Source organism: Pan paniscus, chromosome 12, assembly GCF_029289425.2.
Source record: "Pan paniscus chromosome 12, NHGRI_mPanPan1-v2.0_pri, whole genome shotgun sequence".
Classification (NCBI taxonomy): Eukaryota; Metazoa; Chordata; class Mammalia; order Primates; family Hominidae; genus Pan; species Pan paniscus.
Genome location: NC_073261.2, coordinates 34,410,624 through 34,430,232, shown reverse-complemented (window position 1 = coordinate 34,430,232; position 19,609 = coordinate 34,410,624). Strand labels below are relative to the sequence as shown.

The 19,609-nt window shown below is 45.8% G+C and overlaps 1 protein-coding gene and 1 pseudogene across 1 annotated transcript; both read left to right on the top strand.

The window, feature by feature from the left end:
- The first annotated feature begins 429 nt into the window (after positions 1 to 429).
- On the top strand, positions 430 to 8,161 carry LOC117978848 (eukaryotic translation initiation factor 3 subunit A-like). The gene is made up of 4 exons (XM_063594524.1): positions 430 to 550; positions 785 to 2,275; positions 7,312 to 7,385; positions 8,031 to 8,161. Exons 1-4 carry the CDS (start codon positions 430 to 432, stop codon positions 8,061 to 8,063), a joined length of 1,719 nt encoding a protein of 572 aa, XP_063450594.1. The 3' UTR covers positions 8,064 to 8,161.
- Positions 8,031 to 18,126, top strand: LOC117978847 (ribosome biogenesis protein BMS1 homolog; annotated as a pseudogene).
- The last annotated feature ends 1,483 nt before the right edge of the window (positions 18,127 to 19,609 follow it).

Genomic DNA, 19,609 nt, shown 5'->3' with positions numbered 1-19,609 from the left:
AATGCAGGAGTCACTCAACATACAATGTGATACATCATATCAACCAAATAAACGACAAAAACAGTATGATCATGTCAACTGAAACTGAAAAAGCATTTGATGAAATTCAACATCCCTTCATGCTATAAATCCTCAAAGAAACGGGCACAGAAGAAACATACCGCAACATAATAAAAACTACAGGAAAGACACCCACAGCTAGAATCATATGGAATGGGGAAAAATGGAAAGCTTTTCCTCTAAGATCTGGAACATGATAAGGATGCCCCCTGTCACCACTGTTGTTTAACATAGTACCAGAAATCCTAGCTAAAGCAATCAGTGCAGCCCCTGATGTGGCCCCCAACCCACCCTGCCCCCTACCACCAGCAGTGTCACCCCCGCCAATAGCACACCCAACATACCCTAACTGCCCCGCCTCCCCGCACCATGGGCATTACAGCACCCCATAGCGCCCTCAACCCAAAACCGCCACCCCCCCACCCCCGACAGCCGCACAGTGCAGCCCCAGATAGCACACTTAACCCACCTCACTGTTGCCAGCAATACAGTCTGGGATAGTGCCCCCAACCGGCTCCCCGCCAAAGGAAGTGCAGCCCCGGTTTGAGCCCCCAAACCGCCCTGCCCGGTGCAGGCAGCACAGCCCCAGATAGCACACCCAACGAGCCACCCAAGACGGGCAGTGACGCCTGAGATAGGGCTCCCAACCCGTCCCAGGCCACCAGCAGTGCAGCCTGGATAGCGCACTTACCCCGATGCCTTTCTACACTCTGGCTGGCTGCAGTGTCCATCGCTGCCACCAACCACAAACATGGCTGCAAACAGGAAGGATTTTATTCACCGTCCATGCGGCCCCGAGTTGTCCCAAAGCGAGGCAGTGCGCCAAGGTCTGTGCAGAGCAGAACGCAGCTCCGCCCTCGCAATGCTCTCCGGGTCTGTGCCGAGGAGAACGCAGTTCCGCCCTTGCAAAGGCACACAGCGCCGGTGCCGGCGTGGCGGAGAGGCGGACAGCGGCAGAGAGGCGGCCAGCGTTGGCGCGGCGGAGAGGCGGACAGCGGCGGCGCGGCGGAGAGGCGGTCAACGGCGGCGCGGCGGAGAGGCGGACAGCGGCGGCGCGGCGGAGAGGCGGACAGCGGCGGAGAGGCGGACAGCGGCGGCGCGACGGAGAGGTGGACAGCGGCGGCGCGGCGGAGAGGTGGACAGCGACGGAGAGGCGGTCAGCGGCGGCGCGGCGGAGAGGCGGTCAGCGGCGGCGCAGCGGAGAGGCGGACAGCGGCGGCGCGGCGGAGAGGCGGACAGCGGCGGAGAGGCGGACAGCGGCGGCGCGGCGGAGAGGCGGACAGCGGCGGAGAGACGGATAGCGGCGGCGCGGCGGAGAGGCGGACAGCGGCGGAGAGGCGGACAGCGGCGGAGAGACGGATAGCGGCGGCGCGGCGGAGAGGCGGTCAGCGGCGGCGCGGCGGAGAGGCGGACAGCGGCGGCGCGGCGGAGAGGTGGACAGCGACGGAGAGGCGGTCAGCGGCGGCGCGGCGGAGAGGCGGTCAGCGGCGGAGAGGCGGTCAGCGGCGGCGCGGCGGAGAGGCGGACAGCGGCGGAGAGGCGGACAGCGGCGGAGAGACGGACAGCGGCGGCGCGGCGGAGAGGCGGCCAGCGGCGGAGAGGCGGACAGCGGCGGAGAGGCGGTCAGCGGCGGCGCGGCGGAGAGGCGGTCAGCGGCGGAGAGGCGGTCAGCGGCGGAGAGGCGGAGAGGCGGTCAGCGGCGGCGCGGCGGAGAGGCGGACAGCGGCGGAGAGGCGGCCAGCGGCGGAGAGGCGGAGAGGCGGACAGCGGCAGAGAGGCGGTCAGCGGCGGCGCGGCGGAGAGGCGGTCAGCGGCGGAGAGGCGAACAGCGGCGGCGCGGCGGAGAGGCGGACAGCGGCGGCGCGGCGGAGAGGCGGACAGCGGCGGAGAGGCGGTCAGCGACGGAGAGGCGGACAGCGACGGAGAGGCGGACAGCGGCGGCGCGGCGGAGAGGCGGCCAGCGGCAGAGAGGCGGTCAGCGGCGGAGAGGCGGTCAGCGGCGGCGCGGCGGAGAGGCGGACAGCAGCGGAGAGACGGACAGCGGCGGCGCGGCGGAGAGGCGGCCAGCGGCGGAGAGGCGGAGAGGCGGACAGCGGCGGAGAGGCGAACAGCGGCGGAGAGGCGCACAGCGGCGGCGCAGGCGCAGAGAGGCGCACAGCGCCGGCGCAGGCGCGGAGAGGCGCAGGCCCAGGCTCCACTCCCCAGCTGCGAAAGGGTAAGAGCCGAGGGTGGCTGAGACTCGGGGTTGTTCAGGGCGGGGTGGGCTCTGGACCCAGCAGGCCCGGCACCCAGGTCAGGGCTCCAGGGGAGGCCAGATGGGCGAAGGCCAAGAAGGGGCCGGGGCTGGTCAGGAAGGGCTCCTGGTGACCAGAGCACTTTGCGTGAGCCAGCGTGGGAGGAAGGTGGGCTGGATGAGCCAGGGAGGTGCCGGGAGGGGCCTTGGCAGAGGCGACCACCTCCGTCAGCCCCCAGGCCACTGAACCCTGGGTAGCGAGAACCGACAGGGGAGGCTGCAGACAGAGGAGTGGAGGCTCCCCTGCTTTGGGGGCTCTGAGTAGAAGCATCTAGGGGGTCCCTCAAGAGGCCCCCAAACGCTTCCCCATGGTGAGAAAAGAAGGCGCAGAGAGGGGCACGGCGCAGGCGCCGGCGCAGAGGGGCGCACAGCAAGATTTGCTGTGATTTCTTTTATTGCCCCAAGTGTACCTCATCTTGGTAGATTTCTATTGGCTTTAAAAATGTGTGTGTCTTGCTGTTGGGGAGTGGGGTGTTATACGGATGTCAAATTTTGCTGGTTGACTGTTCAGATCTTTTGTAAATCCTTGCTCCTTTTCTGCCTAGTTTCACTCTGTCACTTACACTGGAGTGCGGTGGCACGAACATGACTCACTGCAGCCTTGACTTCCTAGGGTCAAGTACTTCCCCTGGCTTAACCTCCTGAGTAGCTGGTACTATAGGTGTGTGCCGGCACACCTGGCTAAATTTAAAATTTTTTGGAGAGATGAGGCCTTGCTATGTTGCCCAGGCTCGAACTCCTGGCCTCAAGCTATCCTTTGTCTTTGCCTCCCAGAGTTCTGGGATTACAGGCATGAGCCACTGTGCCCGGCCTCTGCCTAGTTTTAACAGTTGCTAAGAGGAGGATGTTGAAGTAGATGTCTTCTTGGTGGGTTAATCCTTTTGTCATTAAGCAGTTGTTATGGTCACTTCCTTTTCACCCCATTGGTGAAGGAGGGGTCCCTGCCCTAAAGTGTAGGAGATGGCTGAACACGACACCTGGCGTGGATGGATGAGATTGACAGCAGTGTTTTAGTCACATATACCCACAGCTCAGAGGAGGGCACTGCATGCCACACAGGGTCAGATGGGCACCGCACTCTGTAGCAGAGTGAGGGCTGGGGGCTGAGGAAGCAGGCAGGCTTGGTAGTAACAAGAGCACACAATGACCAATGGTTCCCGAGGGGGAGAGCAATTGGCTTGTTTGAATAAATTCATGGGCTGGCAGACAGGTGAAGTGAAACTTCTTAGGCTGAGGTGCAACTGTTCTGGCTGATAAAAGAACTAGCCAGGTGGGGAGCCTTTCCTGTTGGGTGGCGGGGTAGGGGGTGTCTGGTAGAAACAGGAAAACCCACGGCTAGGCCTTTGGGGCCCTGTGAGGCTCAAAGATGTCAAGGCAGCATAGGAAATTTTAGATCTTAAAGTTCAGTGAAGACCCTCTCCAGCTCTGGTAAATTATTTTGCTTGAAGTCTACTTCATGAGATATTAATATATTCACTCCTGCTTCCTTAAAAAATTAATGATTTCACAGGATATCTTTCTCCATTCTTTTACTTTCAACCTACTTAGGTCCTTAAGTGAGTTTGAAGTTTCTTATGAACAGTATTTAGTTGGACCATGTGTTTACTATAGGCTCTCCATCAATCTGTCTTTTGGTTTATTTAGACCATTTACATTTAAGGTGCTTATTGTTACATAATTGCTTATGTCTGATGTTTTTATTATTTGCTTGTTTCCTTTTTCTTTCCCTCCATCTTGATCTATTTCTGTATAATGTTGTTGCGTGTATCTGTTTGTATAGTCTTAAAGTGTTTGCTCTGGATGTTACAATATGTGTATTGTAATATAGTAGTCTACTGGTACCAGTATTTACCACTTCAAAGTGTGGAAACCTGCCTTGCATTTTTGTCTCTTTACCTTTTCCACTTGTATAAATCACTGGCTTGAGTAGTACGTGGTGGTATAGTTTTTGTTTCAGTCGTCAAATGTGATTTTAAGAACTGTGGATTGTCTCGTGTATGTATCCACATTTCTGGTCTTTCCTTTGTCCCTCCTCCCATAGTCCCATATTCATCCCTTCTGCATAAGAACTTTCTGTAGCCATTTTTTATTTTGATTTTTTGTTTTAATTTTTTGTATTGTGGAAATGACAGAACATATTTCTGTAGCCACTTTTTAGCATTTCTAAATTGACCAGTGACAAGTTCCTATATTCTCTTCCTCTGAGAATGTCTTTATTTCTCTCTTCATTTCTGAAGGGTAGTTTCATGGGATATAGAATTTGCAGCCAAGAGTTTTTTTGTTTGGTTGGTTTTTTTAAGCACTTGAAAATGTTGTGCCACTTCCTTCTGGCCTCCATGGCATTTGAGTTGGCGTGTCCCTACAGGCATTCTGCCATTTTTGCTCTTTGTTTTTAGTTTTGAAAGTTTAATCAGTGTTGCTTTCTTTTGGTATACTTTGAGGTTTGCTCAGCTTCTTGAATCTGTAAGTTTATATCTTTCACCAAATGTGGGAACCCTCAGGAATTAGTTATTTGCATGCTTTCGCGGCTCTGGTCTCCTGTGGGACTCAGATAACATAAATGTGGGGTCTTTTGTTATCGTCCCACAGGTCCGTGCAGCTCTGTTCATTTGTTTTCAGGTTATTTTCTCTCTCTTGTTTAGACTGGGTGAGTTCTGTTGATCAGGTTTCAGCTTCTCTGATTCTCTCCTCTGTCATCTCCACTTTTACTCAATAGAGCCCATCCAGTTAGATTTTTTTAAAATTTCTGTTACTGTATTTTATATTTCTTTAATTTCCATTTGATTCTTCTTCAGTTTCTTTGCTGACGTTTTCAGTTCTTTGATTGTTGCCATAGGATTTGTAGTTGCTTGTTGAAGCATTTTTATACTGACTGTTATAAGTGATGAGTCAGGTGGTTCCAACATCTGCCTATGTAATTTTTTTATTTTTGCAGGCAGTCCTCCTATTTAGGTTTAGTCTGTAGGTCTTGGTCTACTTTGTGGGCTGTGATTCCAATGGCAATTTAATTTCAGAGCCTTCATGGTGTTATTTTGGTCTGTTTGGCTAATATGTATCACTGGGATTCTCCCACCAGTCCCTGCTGTTGCCCACCTGAGGGAACAGGGGAGCTGCCCCAGGCTGGGCCACCTGCTGCAGCTAGGTGGGTGGGGAATGGTGGTTGTGTTGGTGTGTGGAGCTGGTTTTCTTGTTGTGGGGAAGATCTCCTTTGATCTGCGGGGACTGAGTCTGCCTGGGTTGCCTTCTATTGCTACGTTGGGAGTTGGGAAACTCTGGGCCTGGGTCACCGTCCTATTGGATGAGGTCCAGGGAGACACCTGGCCACTATGCATTCCCTATTCCTAGAGTCCCTCAGCAGCCTTTTTCTGTCCACCTTTCGGAATTCTCCATTGATCATCTCCTGTCTATTATTTCTAGAGTTTGGGTTACATTTCTTAGGAGGGTATAATGTGTTATCTTCTCTAGACCAGAAATCCTTAGTGGTGGGTTCGGGTTGTAACTGGGCTAAAGGGAGAATTGGCGTATTTGTGATGTCGAGTCTTCCTTTTCAAATGAGGACATACCATTATTCAGTATATAATATTTACAACATCTACTTCCTTGGGTTGAAGAATGTGGTTAAGGCAAGGAAAGTACTTAACACAGTGCCTGGTATGGAGAGCACTTACGAGTGTTGGTAGTGATGCTGTTCCTTTTGTCCTCTGGTAGCATATTAAAGCTTTTCTTCTTTTTTAAATAAATAAAGTTCTGGTGCACTTCTTGTTAGGTTTATTCCTATTTTATCCTTTTTTGCTTTTATTACAAATAGGAGCTTCCTATCTTTTATAACATCTACCTGGTTCTTTGGCCCTTATGTGAAAATGTTTTAATAGCCTTCTAAACATTGCTCTCCCAAATGAGTTTTAACTTGCCTCTTTCTTTTGTTTTCCTTTTTTTGAGACAGGGTCTCACTTTGTCACCCAGGCTGGAGTTCAGTGATGCAATTATGGCTCACTGCAACCTCTGCCTCCCGGGCCCCCAAAGTGCTGGGTTTACAGGTGTGAGCCACTGCACCCAGCCTTACTTGTCTATTTCTTTTAAGAGTGGGAACTATAATTGAACCCAGAGCTCCAAAAACAAATGAAGGACTGAATGAGTGAATAAGCTCTTCCCATGGGTTTGGTGTGGTTTGGGGCTCTACTCTTAATCTAAATGCTATGTTTTACATGATCTAAAATTTCCCCTAGGTGTGTTACACGATTGTGTTGTGTTGAACTTACATTGAGACTCCTTTTCACATGTGCTGGTTATCAGCATGGGACTTTTCCATTCACTCTTTGAATTATTCATTTGGGGGACACAGATAGACCTCTGTGTCTTTCATAAAAAGTGTCCATTGGCCGGTTGCAGTGTCTCATGCCTGTAATCCCAGCACTTTGGGAAGCTGAGGAGGGCAGATCACGAGGTCAGGAGTTCAAGACCAGCCTGTCCAATATGGTGAAATCCCATCTCTACTAAAAATGTAAAAATTAGCCAGGCCTGGTGGCGGGTGCCTATAATCCCAGCTACTCGGGAGACTGAGGCAGTAGAATTGCTTGAACCTGGGAGGCAGAGGTTGCAGTGAGCTGAGATCGTGCCACTGCACTCCAGCTTGAGTGACAGAGTGAGACTCCGTCTCCAAAAAAAAAAAAAAAAGACGAAAGAGTGTCCATTATCTATACTGGAAAAATTGAGATTGGGATTTTTGACATGAAGTGCGGAAATGTGGATTGGGTCAATTTAGTTTACCTAAACAGATGATGAAATACTAACTGTTTTACGAAGCATTCCCTAGTGCAAAGTTTTGCCTGTGTGTCTAGTGACGGGAACAGTAAGACTGAGGCTTGGAACGCGGAGCGCATTGTGGGCCTGTCGTGGGTGGGGCCAGCAGCACATGCATGCCTGGCTCACAGAGCAGCCTTTGGGTGTTCTTTTCCCAGAGGAGCTCTACGGTGACTTTGAAGACTTGGAAACAGGGGACGTGCACAAGGGAAAATCGGGCCCCGACACTCAGGTATGACTTTGTCATAGCTGGCTGTTCTTGGTCATTGTGTTCTGAGAGAGGCCCACACTGAGAAATGCAAATCTTACTGGTGATGTGTGAAGATTGCAGACTGGATGGATAGATTCCTTCCTAAAGGGTGGGGATGTGGGGACAAAAGAGAAGCTTTCTTGTTTACTTGTTAAGTTTTGGACGACAGTTACTACTGTTTCTTGCCATAGTCATTTGCCAAGACCACTGTGATTTTTCACTCACAGAAGTCTTAGCTTCTCAGACTTACATTCAACCATTGCCATCATTCTCCTCTTTTTAAATTTAAGTGTCATTTAAAAGAATGAAGTCCTTGTTCTCCCTAATATTTCTTTAGAACCGGGTCTGGGAGCATCTGGGTGAGGGACATGTCTGTTATTTTTATTCTAGTTTGTGTTCCCAGCCAGCTTAAGGAATAGCAGCTAATTGTAATGCAGATGTAACAATTTCCTGTAGCAGTACCATGTTATTCAGAGACAAAGGTTATGTTGTGTTTTGTTTTGTTTTATTGATAATGATAACAGATTTTTGCTAAGATTTTTGTTTAAATAGAACTTTAAAAAACGTAATGTTTAAAGAAAAGACCTTCATAAACATACACAAAATTTTTTCTTCTGGAAATTTAAGAATGAAGATATAGAGAAACAAGGAAGAAATTGACCCCGACGAAGAAGAAAGTGCCAAGAAAAAGCATTTGGATAAGAAGAGAAAACTGAAGGAGATGTTTGATGCAGAATATGATGAAGGAGAAAGCACATATTTTGATGATCTTAAAGGAGAAATGCAGAAGGAAGCACAGGTGAGAAACCTCAGTTCCTCTCAGCCCCTTGTCAAGACTATCACATAGTGCAGGAATCCCTGACTTTCTTTGGGTCCCTGCTTCCTATCCTGCTTCTGTGCCTTTCATTTGGACTCCTGGGTAGATGCATGTGAGTGTGTTTATTCATGCAGTGAGCTCATTGTTTCTACAGTCAGAAGATCACCAGAAAAAGATCCATACCTATTTTGTAACAAGAATTAGGAAACCGAAATGACTGAGACATTGTCTCTACTTTTGAGACTTTTACAATGTAGTGATCTGAGACAGTGTGTTCATTTCAGTGCAAGCCAATGCTGCCTATTCCAATCGCTGCTCCCTGATTTGAATGGCAGGTGATCAGTGGCCCGTGTGGCTTATGGACACACCAGAGCTCCCAGGGGAAGTGGTCTGAAAACTCATCCTGGTCAGAGTTCAGAAGGACATGTGGAGTATAAGGTCAGATGCGGAGATAAAGGGAGATGGTGTGGCCCTCCTGCCTGGGGGTGCTGAGCAGGTTGCTGGAGGTGGTGATGTCACTCTGAAGGAGACAGACACAGAAATGTGTGTACAGTTGATGGTGAGCATCTGAGTTGTGTCTTGTTAGTGAGGCCAGGAGTGCCTGTGTAAGCTGGAACAGATTAGGTATATGATTTGTGAAACGGAGTTTCATCCTAGATCTTCATCTAGTCAAAGGACTGTTTCCTGATTAGGCATTAGCTTAGTGGTTGCTAGTCTGTGTTGACCTTTGAAAGGCATGACTAGGCTAACTCTGAAGTTTTTGCTTCACACCATTTACAATTTAAAATTACCTAGAGCCTTGTGGGCCGTTGGAAAAGACTGAATGTTTCACTCTGAAATGGGAGTCCTTGGAGGGTTTTGAGCAGAGGAGAGACATTCAGGTAATCAGATCACTCTGCCAAGACATCAGTCTGGTAGAGATCAGTCTGGTGGCACAAACCAGAGGGCTGGCAGTGGAGATGAGACAAAGAGTCAAACCCGGATAGAGTTTATTTGGAAGCTGGGTCAGTAGGATTTCCTGGTGGACTGAATGTGGGGTGTGTGAGAGGAAATGAGGGTGGCGACTGGAAGTTCCTGGAAGGATGGGTTGTTGCAGGTTAGATAGGAAACTGTCTGCAGATGCAGTTTTGGGAAGATGATGTTTGGTTCGGCTGGGTATCATGCAGACAAGCGGAGTGTCAAGTCTGGAGAGACAGGTCTGGCCAGGGACTTAGATGTACAGCCCTCAGCATGTAGATGCCACTTAACTCTGTGAGGTGGCCGGGGAGTGAGTGCAGAGTGACTGGGAAGAGCAAGACTGGCATGGGCGAGATGGGGCGATTGTGGCCGTGAGGCCTGAGCAGTGCCTAGGAGGGAGAGGGAGAAGCAGTGTGAGCATGCAGGCACGCCGGAGTCCAGTTGTACACGGAGGCGAAGCACTGTTCAGATCCCGCTGCAGTGTTAACTACGGTAAAGGCAGAGTTGACCACTGGAGGAGTCCTTCAGCGTGGAGGCCTTCAGCGATCTTGGCAAACACCAATTTTCATGGATGTAGGAGAATGGGAGCAGAAAAACTGGAGGCTGCAACTGTGGAAAACTTTTGTGGGGTTTTGCTGCAGAGAGAAGCAGAGAAATGAAGCAGTTTTTGGTGGAAGAAGTGGAATCAAAAAGTTTTGAGGTAAGAGAGAGAACAGAGGGAAGAGCTGTTGGAATGAAGTCCAGGAAGAGTGGATGGTGTCTAGTGAGCAAGTGATGTGTGGCCGAAGCATGGACAAATCATCTGTGCCTGAGCTGCCCGTAGAACTTTCTGTGATCATGGAGATGCACGTCTGTGCTTCCCAATATTGTAACACTGGCTGCAAGTTGATATGGACCACTTCCAGTGTGACTAGTGTGATTGAGGAACTGCATTTTAAATATTATGTAATTAATTTTAATTTAAATAGCCACACATAGCTCCTCGATGGGCCAGGTCAGAGCTCTGATAAGGCTGGATATGGGAGGAAACCCTGGTAGAGGGTTGACCGTAGAGGTTCTTTTGGTTTTGGAGTGAATCAGGAAACAGCCATCAGCTGAGTGAAGGTGAGGGTGGTGGTGGGTGTTTGAAGACAAGGGAAAAGTGTGAAAGAATTATTTGGAGAGGAAGGAAAGAAAGTGTAGACTGGGGATGTTTCCAATGTTCGAGCATGCAGGGCTCCACAGTTATCTACATTTGCTGTCCCTTGGAGCAGGAGAGAAGAAAACGGTTGGGACATATTCTGAACAGACTGTAGAGGTAAAATGTGTAGGGTTTTTTTGTTTTTTGAGATGGAATCCCGCTCTATTGCCCAGGCTGGAGTGCAGTGGCACGATCTTGACTCACTGCAACCTCCGTCTCCCAGGTTCAAGTGATTCTCTCACCTCTGCCTCCTGAGTAGTTGGGACTACAGGCACGCACCACCATGCCCAGCTGATTTTGGTATTTTTAGTAGATACGGGGTTTCACCATGTTGGCGAGGCTGGTTTCAAACTCCTGACCTCATGTGATCTGCCCACCTCGGCCTCCCAAAGTGCTGGGATTATAGGCATGAGCCACTGTACCCGGCCAAATGTATAGTATTTTTAATAGGATAAAGCCTACATAATTCTGTCCACAGTTCCTTTACTTAGAAATTGCTTATTTGTTCATGTTAATCCTATGTTTATTACAAATAACAGCATACAGGTTTCCCCCCCCACCCCGTCATGTACAGCTGAATCACGTAGAACTTGAAGATCAAGATGATGAAGCCAGAGTTCAGTATGATGGTTTTCGACCTGGGATGTACGTCCGCGTTGAGATTGAAAATGTTCCCTGTGAATTTGTGCAGAACTTTGACCCCCATTACCCCATTATCCTGGGTGGCTTGGGCAACAGCGAGGGAAATGTTGGACACGTGCAGGTGGGTCCCTTTGCTGCATATTTGGTGCCTGAGGCTCTGTGGATTTCCCCTCCATCAATCGTCTTACCCTCTCATCCCCCTCAGATGCGTCTGAAGAAACATCGCTGGTATAAGAAAATCCTCAAGTCCCAAGATCCAATCATATTTTCTGTAGGGTGGAGGAGGTTTCAGACCATCCTGCTCTATTATATTGAAGACCACAATGGAAGACAAAGGCTTCTAAAGTATACCCCACGGCACATGCATTGTGGAGCAGCCTTTTGGGGTAAAATATGATTACAATAACTTGCCTATTGCATTCTCAGAACTTTCTTCCTGATGTTTGTATTCAACTCAGAGTGTTGAACCTTTCCTTGATAATTCAGGTTTGAAACATTCTTTTTGTGGAAACTACAAGTGGATAATTGCACGTCTTACAGGCTGCGTTATTTTAGCTTTGTGCTTTTCCTTTCATAAAATTCCACTCCTAAGATGTTTCTGTTTTCTGGGAGCGGGGAGGTGGTTTGGAGTATATATGTAAATCTATATCCAAATCTAAATGTCCGTATCCAGTATGTTAAACTAGAATCTAAAATTTCTGGTTTGCTATATTTCTTTTTTTCCTTTTCCTTTAAGACCCTATCACTCCACAGGGAACTGGTTTCTTGGCAATACAGTCTGTCAGTGGCATAATGATAACTATCTTGGATGATTTCTTTTACAGATTGGTTTGAGAAATATATCCTGAATGTGGGTTATTAAGTACATGAGACTTTAAGTTGAAAATTACTCATTTTTATTATTATAAAGTAAATTTCCCTTTGCTTTTAATCTTTGTACATCCTTTTCAGTAGGGTGTGGGATTAGAGGAGGGGAGGTGGAAGAATTATAATGGTACATTTCCTATTTTTGTGCATCTTTTGCATTTATTTATCTAAGCAAGTATTTAAGCAGTGCTCACCATGTGCTAAGCACTATATGAGGTTATGAGGAGCCATCAGAGACCACCCAGACACAAGACTCCCTGCAGCTGTGCTGGGGTAGCAGTCTGTTCACTCCATTTTCATTTGACCAGTCAGGCAGGGCAGGGTTTACTGGTCCCATTTAACAGAGAAGAAAGCAGAATAATGAGCAGATGGAATCTTCCCTGGAGGTCCAAATTTTAATTTCCTAAACATTGCAACTGTATTTTTCTTTTCCATTTCGTTCCAAATAAATCATTATAGTAAAATTACATTCCTCTGAAATCACTCTCAGCAAAGTGCTCAAGTAGCCTTTTTTTTCTTTTTTTTTCTTTTCTTTTTTTTTTTTTTTTTGAGACAGAGTCGCACTCTCTCGTCCAGGCTGGAGTGCAGTGGCACGATCTTGGCTCGCTGCAACCTCTGCCTCCTGGGTTTAAGCGGTTCTCCTGCCTCGGCCTCCCGAGTAGCTGGGATTACAGGTGTGCACCATCATGCCGAGCTAATTTTTGTATTTTTAGTAGAGATGGAATTTTGCCATGTTGGCCAGACTGGTTTCAAACTTCTGACCTCAGGTGATCCACCTGCCTTGGCCTCCCAAAGTGCTGGGATTACAGGTATGAGCCACTGTGCCTGGCCTCAAGTCACCCTTGTTAGTTTGGCTTACCAACTTTAAAGTTTTGGATTGCTTTTGTCAAACCACTGGGTTGCAAGTTCAGATGGTCTCTCTTGTTTTTCTTAGCTAATTGTAAGTAAAATTCACTTTGGTAATTTATTGTGTTACATAGAATTGAAGTTTTTCTCTTGCTAATATTATTCCTATTTTCAAATTTTGGGGCTCCTGTTAGCCTGATTTTCGGATAGCTGCCACAGGAGTTGTCCTTGATCTGGATAAATCCATAAAAATTGTGAAGAAATTAAAGCTAACTGGTTTTCCATATAAAATTTTCAAGAACACTTCATTTATTAAGGTCTGTATATCTATATATTCTCATATTTATAAATGTCCATATTGTTTGAGAAAAGGAATGAAATACCTCTAAAATGTGGGCCTCATATTTTTAGAAAAGTGTTTGAAATCTTTTATAAATTTCATATTTTGTTTGCTCCTTTATATTCTGTATTACTTAAATATGCTCAAAAAAGCAGTGGTAAACAGCTGTTTAGGAATTGAGGCTGTTACTCCTGACTTCCATGTGAGACTGCCACAGAACTCATATTGAAAATATGTCATTTTATCCACTAGGTTTTGTTTCCTACTTTTTAAATTGGTGTTAAGAAAGGGAAAAAATCACAAGTTTGTCTAACTCAGTAGAAAAATCGACAAAGCATTTGCAGACAACTTGGCAAGGGTACAGAGAAACGGATGTACTGTTTTACAGTATTTGGGGAGGGTAGTTTGAGCAGCATTTATTGACAATTTCATTAGTGGGGATGTTTCTATTGAAAACACAGAGTTAGGAAGTCATAAAATGTTCTTGCAATATAAGGTAATAATACCACCGGCATTTATCTTATGTTTTCATGTTCTAAGTGCATGCATCTGAGTAAAAGGATCTGGGCTGCAGTCCAGTCTGAGAGATGCCAGCAAAGGCTTCCTAGGCCAATTCAGTCCAGTAAATCACTCTTCGATCTTCTCTTCCACACAGACAGCAGTGATGAGCATGCCCATGAACTCACATGATTATTTTGGGGAAAATGAAAGAGTTGTATTCTTTTTGAGGTAGTAATTCCACTTTCAGGGGCAAGTACATTTTGATTATTTTATCACCCTTCAGTGAGTTGTTTTTGTTCTTTAATCAAGGATGTATGTTTGAAGTAAGAAGTAAAGCATAAAGTATATGATTTTGTGTGTGTGTGTGTGTGTGTGTTTATCTTGCTATACCTGTAGGGAATGTTTAATTCTGCCTTGGAAGTGGCCAAATTTGAAGATGCTGTGATTCGAACTGTCAGTGGGATAAGGGGGCAGATCAAGAGAGCACTCTGAGCTCCAGAAGGAGCTTTCCAGGCTAGCTTTGAGGATAAGCTGCGGATGAGCGGTGAGTGTCTTAAGTAGTGTTCAGGGCAGGGTGTTACCATTCATGCTTGACTTCTAGCCAGTGTGACGAGAGGCTGGAGTCAGGTCTCCAGAGAGTTGAGCAGCTCCAGCCTTAGATCTCCCAGTCTTATGCGGTGTGCCCATTCGCCTGGTGTCTGCAGTCCCCTGGCCACACCCAGTAACAGTTCTGTGATCTATGAGAATAGTTTCCTTAGTGAGCTTTCCCTTCAAATACTTTGCAGCCAGGTAGAGAAGTTTGGAGTGAAAGTTTTGTTCTTTGTTTCTTTGCAATATGGATATGAATCTTCTTTTGAAAATGTTAAAGTAAATTACCTCTTTTCAGATATTGTCTTCATGCGAACTTGGTATTCTGTTTCCATCCCAGCCTTCTATAACCCAGTAACATCTTTGTTGAAACCAGTGGGTGAGAAAGACACCTGGTCAGGAATGTGGACCACGGGCCACCTCGGGCTCGCCCATGGTGTCAGACTAAAGACAAACAAGGACTCTCTGTATAAGGTACTGGTCGTGTGTGTGTTAGTGGAGATGAAGCCTGTGCTCTACAGACAGGGAGTCACACAGACACTTTTCTATAATTTCTTACGTACTTTGAATGTTCAAGTATAAAGTCTAACGTTAAATTTGATTGAACAATTGTATATTTGTGGGATATTTTGGAATGGAACACCAAAAAATGGTAATAGTGGTTCTTTCTGGATTGAAGACAAACTTTTCTTTTTTAAAATAAATTTTATTTTGTATATTTGAGGTTGACAACATGATCTTAAAGGATACATATAGATAGTAAACTGGTTACTATAGTGAAGCAAATTAACATAGCTACCATCTCACATAGTTAGATTTTTGTTTGTGTGACAGGAACAGCTAAAATCTACTTATTTAACAAAAATCCCAAAGACAATATATTTTTATTAACTATAGCCCTCATGATGTACACTAGATCTCTAACTTGTTCATCCTACATGTCTGCTACTTTGTATTATTTTAATGTATATCTCCCCATTTCCTATTGGTCATTTCCTATTTGGCCCATTTTTCAACTGGGTTGTTTTTCTGCTATTAAGTTGTAAGAGTTCTTTACTGATTTTTGGATATTAACACTTTATCAGATATGTGGTTTGCAAATATTTCTTCCAGTCTGTAGCTTCCCCTTTCATTTTGTTGGTTGTTCCTTTGCTGTGCAGAAGCTTTTTAGTTTGATGCAGTCCTCCTTGTTTATGTTTACATTTGTAGCCTGGCCTGTGGTGCGATATCCAAAAAATTATTGCTAAGGCCAATGTCAAGAGGCTTTCCCCCTATGTTTTCTTCTAGGAGGTTTATGGTTTCAGGTCTTATTTGGGTCTTTGGTCTTGTATCTGTTTTGAGTTGATTTTTGTGTATGGTGTATGATCAGGGTCCAATTTTATTCTTTTGCATGTGAAAATCCTATTATTGAAGAAACTATCTTTTTTACCATTGTCTTGTCTTGTTTGCCCTTGTCAAAAATTAGTTGACAGTATATGTTTGGATTTATTTCAAAGGTCTCTGTTCTGTTCCATTGGTCTATTTTTTTGTTTTTATGCCAGCACCATACTGTTTTGATTACTATAGCTTTGTAATACAATTTTAAATCAAGAGGTGTGATGCCTCCAACTTTTTCTTTCACAGTTATCTGTTGGCTGTTTGGGGTTTTTTGTGGTTCCATATGAGTTTCAGGATTGTTTTTTCTTTTCTTTTCTTTTTTCTTTTTTTTTTTTTAGGCGAAGTCTCACTCTGTCACCCAAGCTGGAGTGCAGTGGCATAATCTCAGCTCACTAAAACCTCTGCCTCCTGGATTCAAGCAATTCTTCTGCCTCAGCCTCCCAGGTAGCTGGGACTACAGGCACATGCCACTATGCCCGGCCAATTTTTGTAGTTTTAGTAGAGACAGGGTTTCACTATGTTGGCTGGGCTGGTCTCCAACTCCTGACCTCGTGATCCGCCCGCTGTGGTCTCCCAAAGTGCTGGAATTACAGGCGTGAGCCACTGTGCCTGGCCAGGATTGTTTTATTCTGTTCTGTGAAGAATGTCATCAGAACTTTGATGAGGATTGTGTTAAATCTGTATATTTGCTTTGGGTAGTGTGAACATTTTAACAATATTAATTCTTCTGATCCATAAACATAGGATGTCTTTTCATTTGTTCATGTCTAAATTTCTTTCATCAATGTTTTATGGTTTTTAAGTGTACACATCTCTCACCTTCTTGGTTAAATTTATTCCTAAGTTTTTGTTTTTCTTTGATGCTATAGTAAATGAGATTATTTTCTTGATTGCTTCATCAGCTAGGTAATTTGTATACAGAAATGCAACTGATTTTTATATGTTGAGTTTATACCTTGCAGCTTAACTGAATTGATTTAGTAGTTCTCACAGTTTTTTGTGGAATCTTTGGAGTTTTTTACGTAAAGGATCTTGTCATCTGCAAATAGAGATAATTTTACTTCTTTAATTTAGTTGCCTTTTTTTTCTCATCTGATTGCTCTTGCAAGCACTCTATTGAATAAAAGTGATGAGGCTGGCCATCCCTATCTTGTACTCAATCTTAGTGGAAAAGCTTTAGTTGTTCCCCACTAACTATGATTAGACTGTGGGTTTTTCATAAATGGTCTTTATTATGTTGAGGAACTTTCCTTCTATACATAAACTATGAAGAGGTTTTATCAAGAAAGGTTGCTAAACTTTGTTAAATGCTTTTACTGAATCAATTGAGGTGACCATGTCATTTTATCTTTCATTTTGTTAATGTGATATATCACATTGATTGATTTACATATTTTAAACCAGCCTTGCATGCCAGGGATAAATCCCACTTAAACATGATGTATAATGTTTTTGATGTGTTGTTGAATTCTATTTGCTAAAATTTTTTTAGGATGTTTGCATCAGTATTTAATTTATTGGAGAAGTTGACCTGTAGTTTTTGTTTGTTTGGTGTGTGTGTGTGTGTGTGTGTGTGTGTGTGTGTGTGTTTTGGTTTGGCTTAGGTATTAAGGTGATACTGGCCTGGTAAAATGTGTTTGGAATTATTTCCTCTCACTCTGTTTTTGCGAAGAGTTTAAGAAGTAAACTCCCAGGGGATGGGAGTGACTCTGGACATGGGAGTGACATGATAGTGACTCTGGACCCTGCAGTGGTGGGACACAGCAGCATCTCAGTCCCTGTAAGGCCAGGCGCAGCATCAGCAAGGACCCCAGAATGGTGGAGCACTACTGTGGCTTGGGCCCTCGGGAACAGGGACCAGTGCAGCAACTACTTCTCTCCCTGGGGAGGCAGGTGCCTGGGCAACTCAGATTCTCTAGGGCTAGTCCAGTTCCAAGGAAGCAGGGTTCTACAGTTGTTTGTCCTGAAGGGCAAGGTACCCCAGTTCAGCCAATGCTGTTTTCCTGGGATATGGGGGTGCCATGTTGGCTCATCCCAGGCAGGTGTGGCTGCTCAGCTCAGCCAAGTCACTGATTCCCTGTGAAGCAGGGCAGTGCTTCAGCTCTCGTGCAGTGGGGGATGTGACTGCTCAGACTGGCCAAGGCACTGACTCCCTGGAAAGCAGGGCACCAAGTCAGCTCAGGCTCCAAGGGGCAGGGTGCAATGGCAGCTGGGAGGGGAGGGGCACAGCAGCGTGGCCCCACAGGTGGGGTGTATGCTGTGATGTGGATATCATTTGTTCCCACCAGCCATTTGAAATTTCATCCATTTGAAATTTGATTCCAAATGTGGTGGTGTGGGAGGTGGGGCCTAGTGGGAGTTATTTGGGTCACAGGGCAGATCCTTTATGAATAGATTAATGCCTTTTCATGGGACTGGATTAGTTACCAGGAGTGGATTGTTATCAGAGTGAGTTCAGCTTCCTAGACTCTCGTGTTTCCTCTCTTGCCATGTGAGCCCCTTGCATACACCTGTTTCGCCTTCCACTTTCCCCATGAGATGAAGCAGCATAAGACCCTCGCCAGTTGTGCTGCCCGATCTCGGACTTTTCAGACACAAGCAGGGTGAGACAAATAAACCTTTTTTATAAAATAAGTTACCCCGAGTCTCGAGTATTGTGTTACAGCCACACTAAATGGCCTAAGACAGTGTAACAGCGGCTCGGGGGTGGTGGGCCACTAGGTGGGTGTGATATAGAGCAACAAAGCCTGAGGATGGAAGAAGGGTGCAGTGGCTGCTCACCCTGGGTGGGACATGCTCCCGAAGTGGTCCAGGTCCAGGAGGGCACGTTGCAGCAGCAGCTGGTCCATGGGGGTGGGGCACAATGTCAGTTCCTTCTCTGAGGGGAGTGCTGGGGCTACTGGGCTATTGATCAGCCCCTTGCTGGCATCACTCCCTCTTAAACTTTTCACTGGATACTCTTTTGAACTATTTTTTCCCCCACCATATACATGTATTTTTTAAACGTTAATGTGCTAATTTCTACTGAAGCAATGTGGATTTTCCTGAAAGTTTTAATGTTTTAATAAGCTTTTTATTGAAATGTTAATGTCCATACAGAAGAGTGCCCGAATCATAAGTGTGCATCTAGATGAACTGTAGCACACCAGGCTGCCACGCCCTGGATCAAGCAGTAGCCTTGACCTGTGGCCTCTCCCAGGCACTGCTGCCCCAACCCACAAAATAGCTACTTTCCCAGTTCCTGATGTAGATTTGTTCTGCCTGGTTGTGACTTCTATAAAATACAGCACATTCTATTTAGCCTGGCTTCTTTGGTTCAGTATTACAGAACACATCCATGTTCTTGTCTATGGCAGACATTGATTTATCATCATTGTTGAGTTCCATTATATGACTGTGTCACCATTTTTCCATTGATGAGTAAAATGATTTCCTATTTTTGGCTGTTATCCCACAGCCCTGAACACTAGGTCTGGATATGGGACTTGCAGGTATGCAGGGGCACACACACTTCTGCTGGAGGATCCCTGGGTGGGGTGGAGACTCCAGGGCACCTGTGCTCTGCTTCAGTGTGGAGGCTTCTGTGTTGTGTTCTGGGAGCACAGTGGCTTGGCCTCCGCCACCAGCAGCAGCTTAAAGAGTTCCTGCTGTTCCACATGCTTGCCAACAATTGGCCTCTTCAGTTTTTTTTTTTTTTTTTTTTTTTTTTTAGGTTTTCAGTGCCTGCCTGGACTTGTGTTTTCATTTAGATTTTGGTTTCTTAGAACTTTCGTTATTCTCTTCACAGCTTAACAATGCATTTGAAAAGATTTGTTTTCATGTGGAGTATTCAGCTTTGTAATAAGAGGGTTGTTCAAGGCATCAGTCTGCCACTCTGCTAGAAACAGAATTCTCCCAGGCATTTTTTTAATATAAAGTAGTTAATGAAATTTTGAACCATCTTACATGAATTTTTATTAAAATACACTCCAGGATGTGGTGCCCATTATCCATTCTACTCTTTTGTAACAAGTAGATTGCTCTGAATTCTTGAATTTGAAAACAATTGGGGTTCCTAAACAGAGAATATGGAATATTATTGGGGATGATGT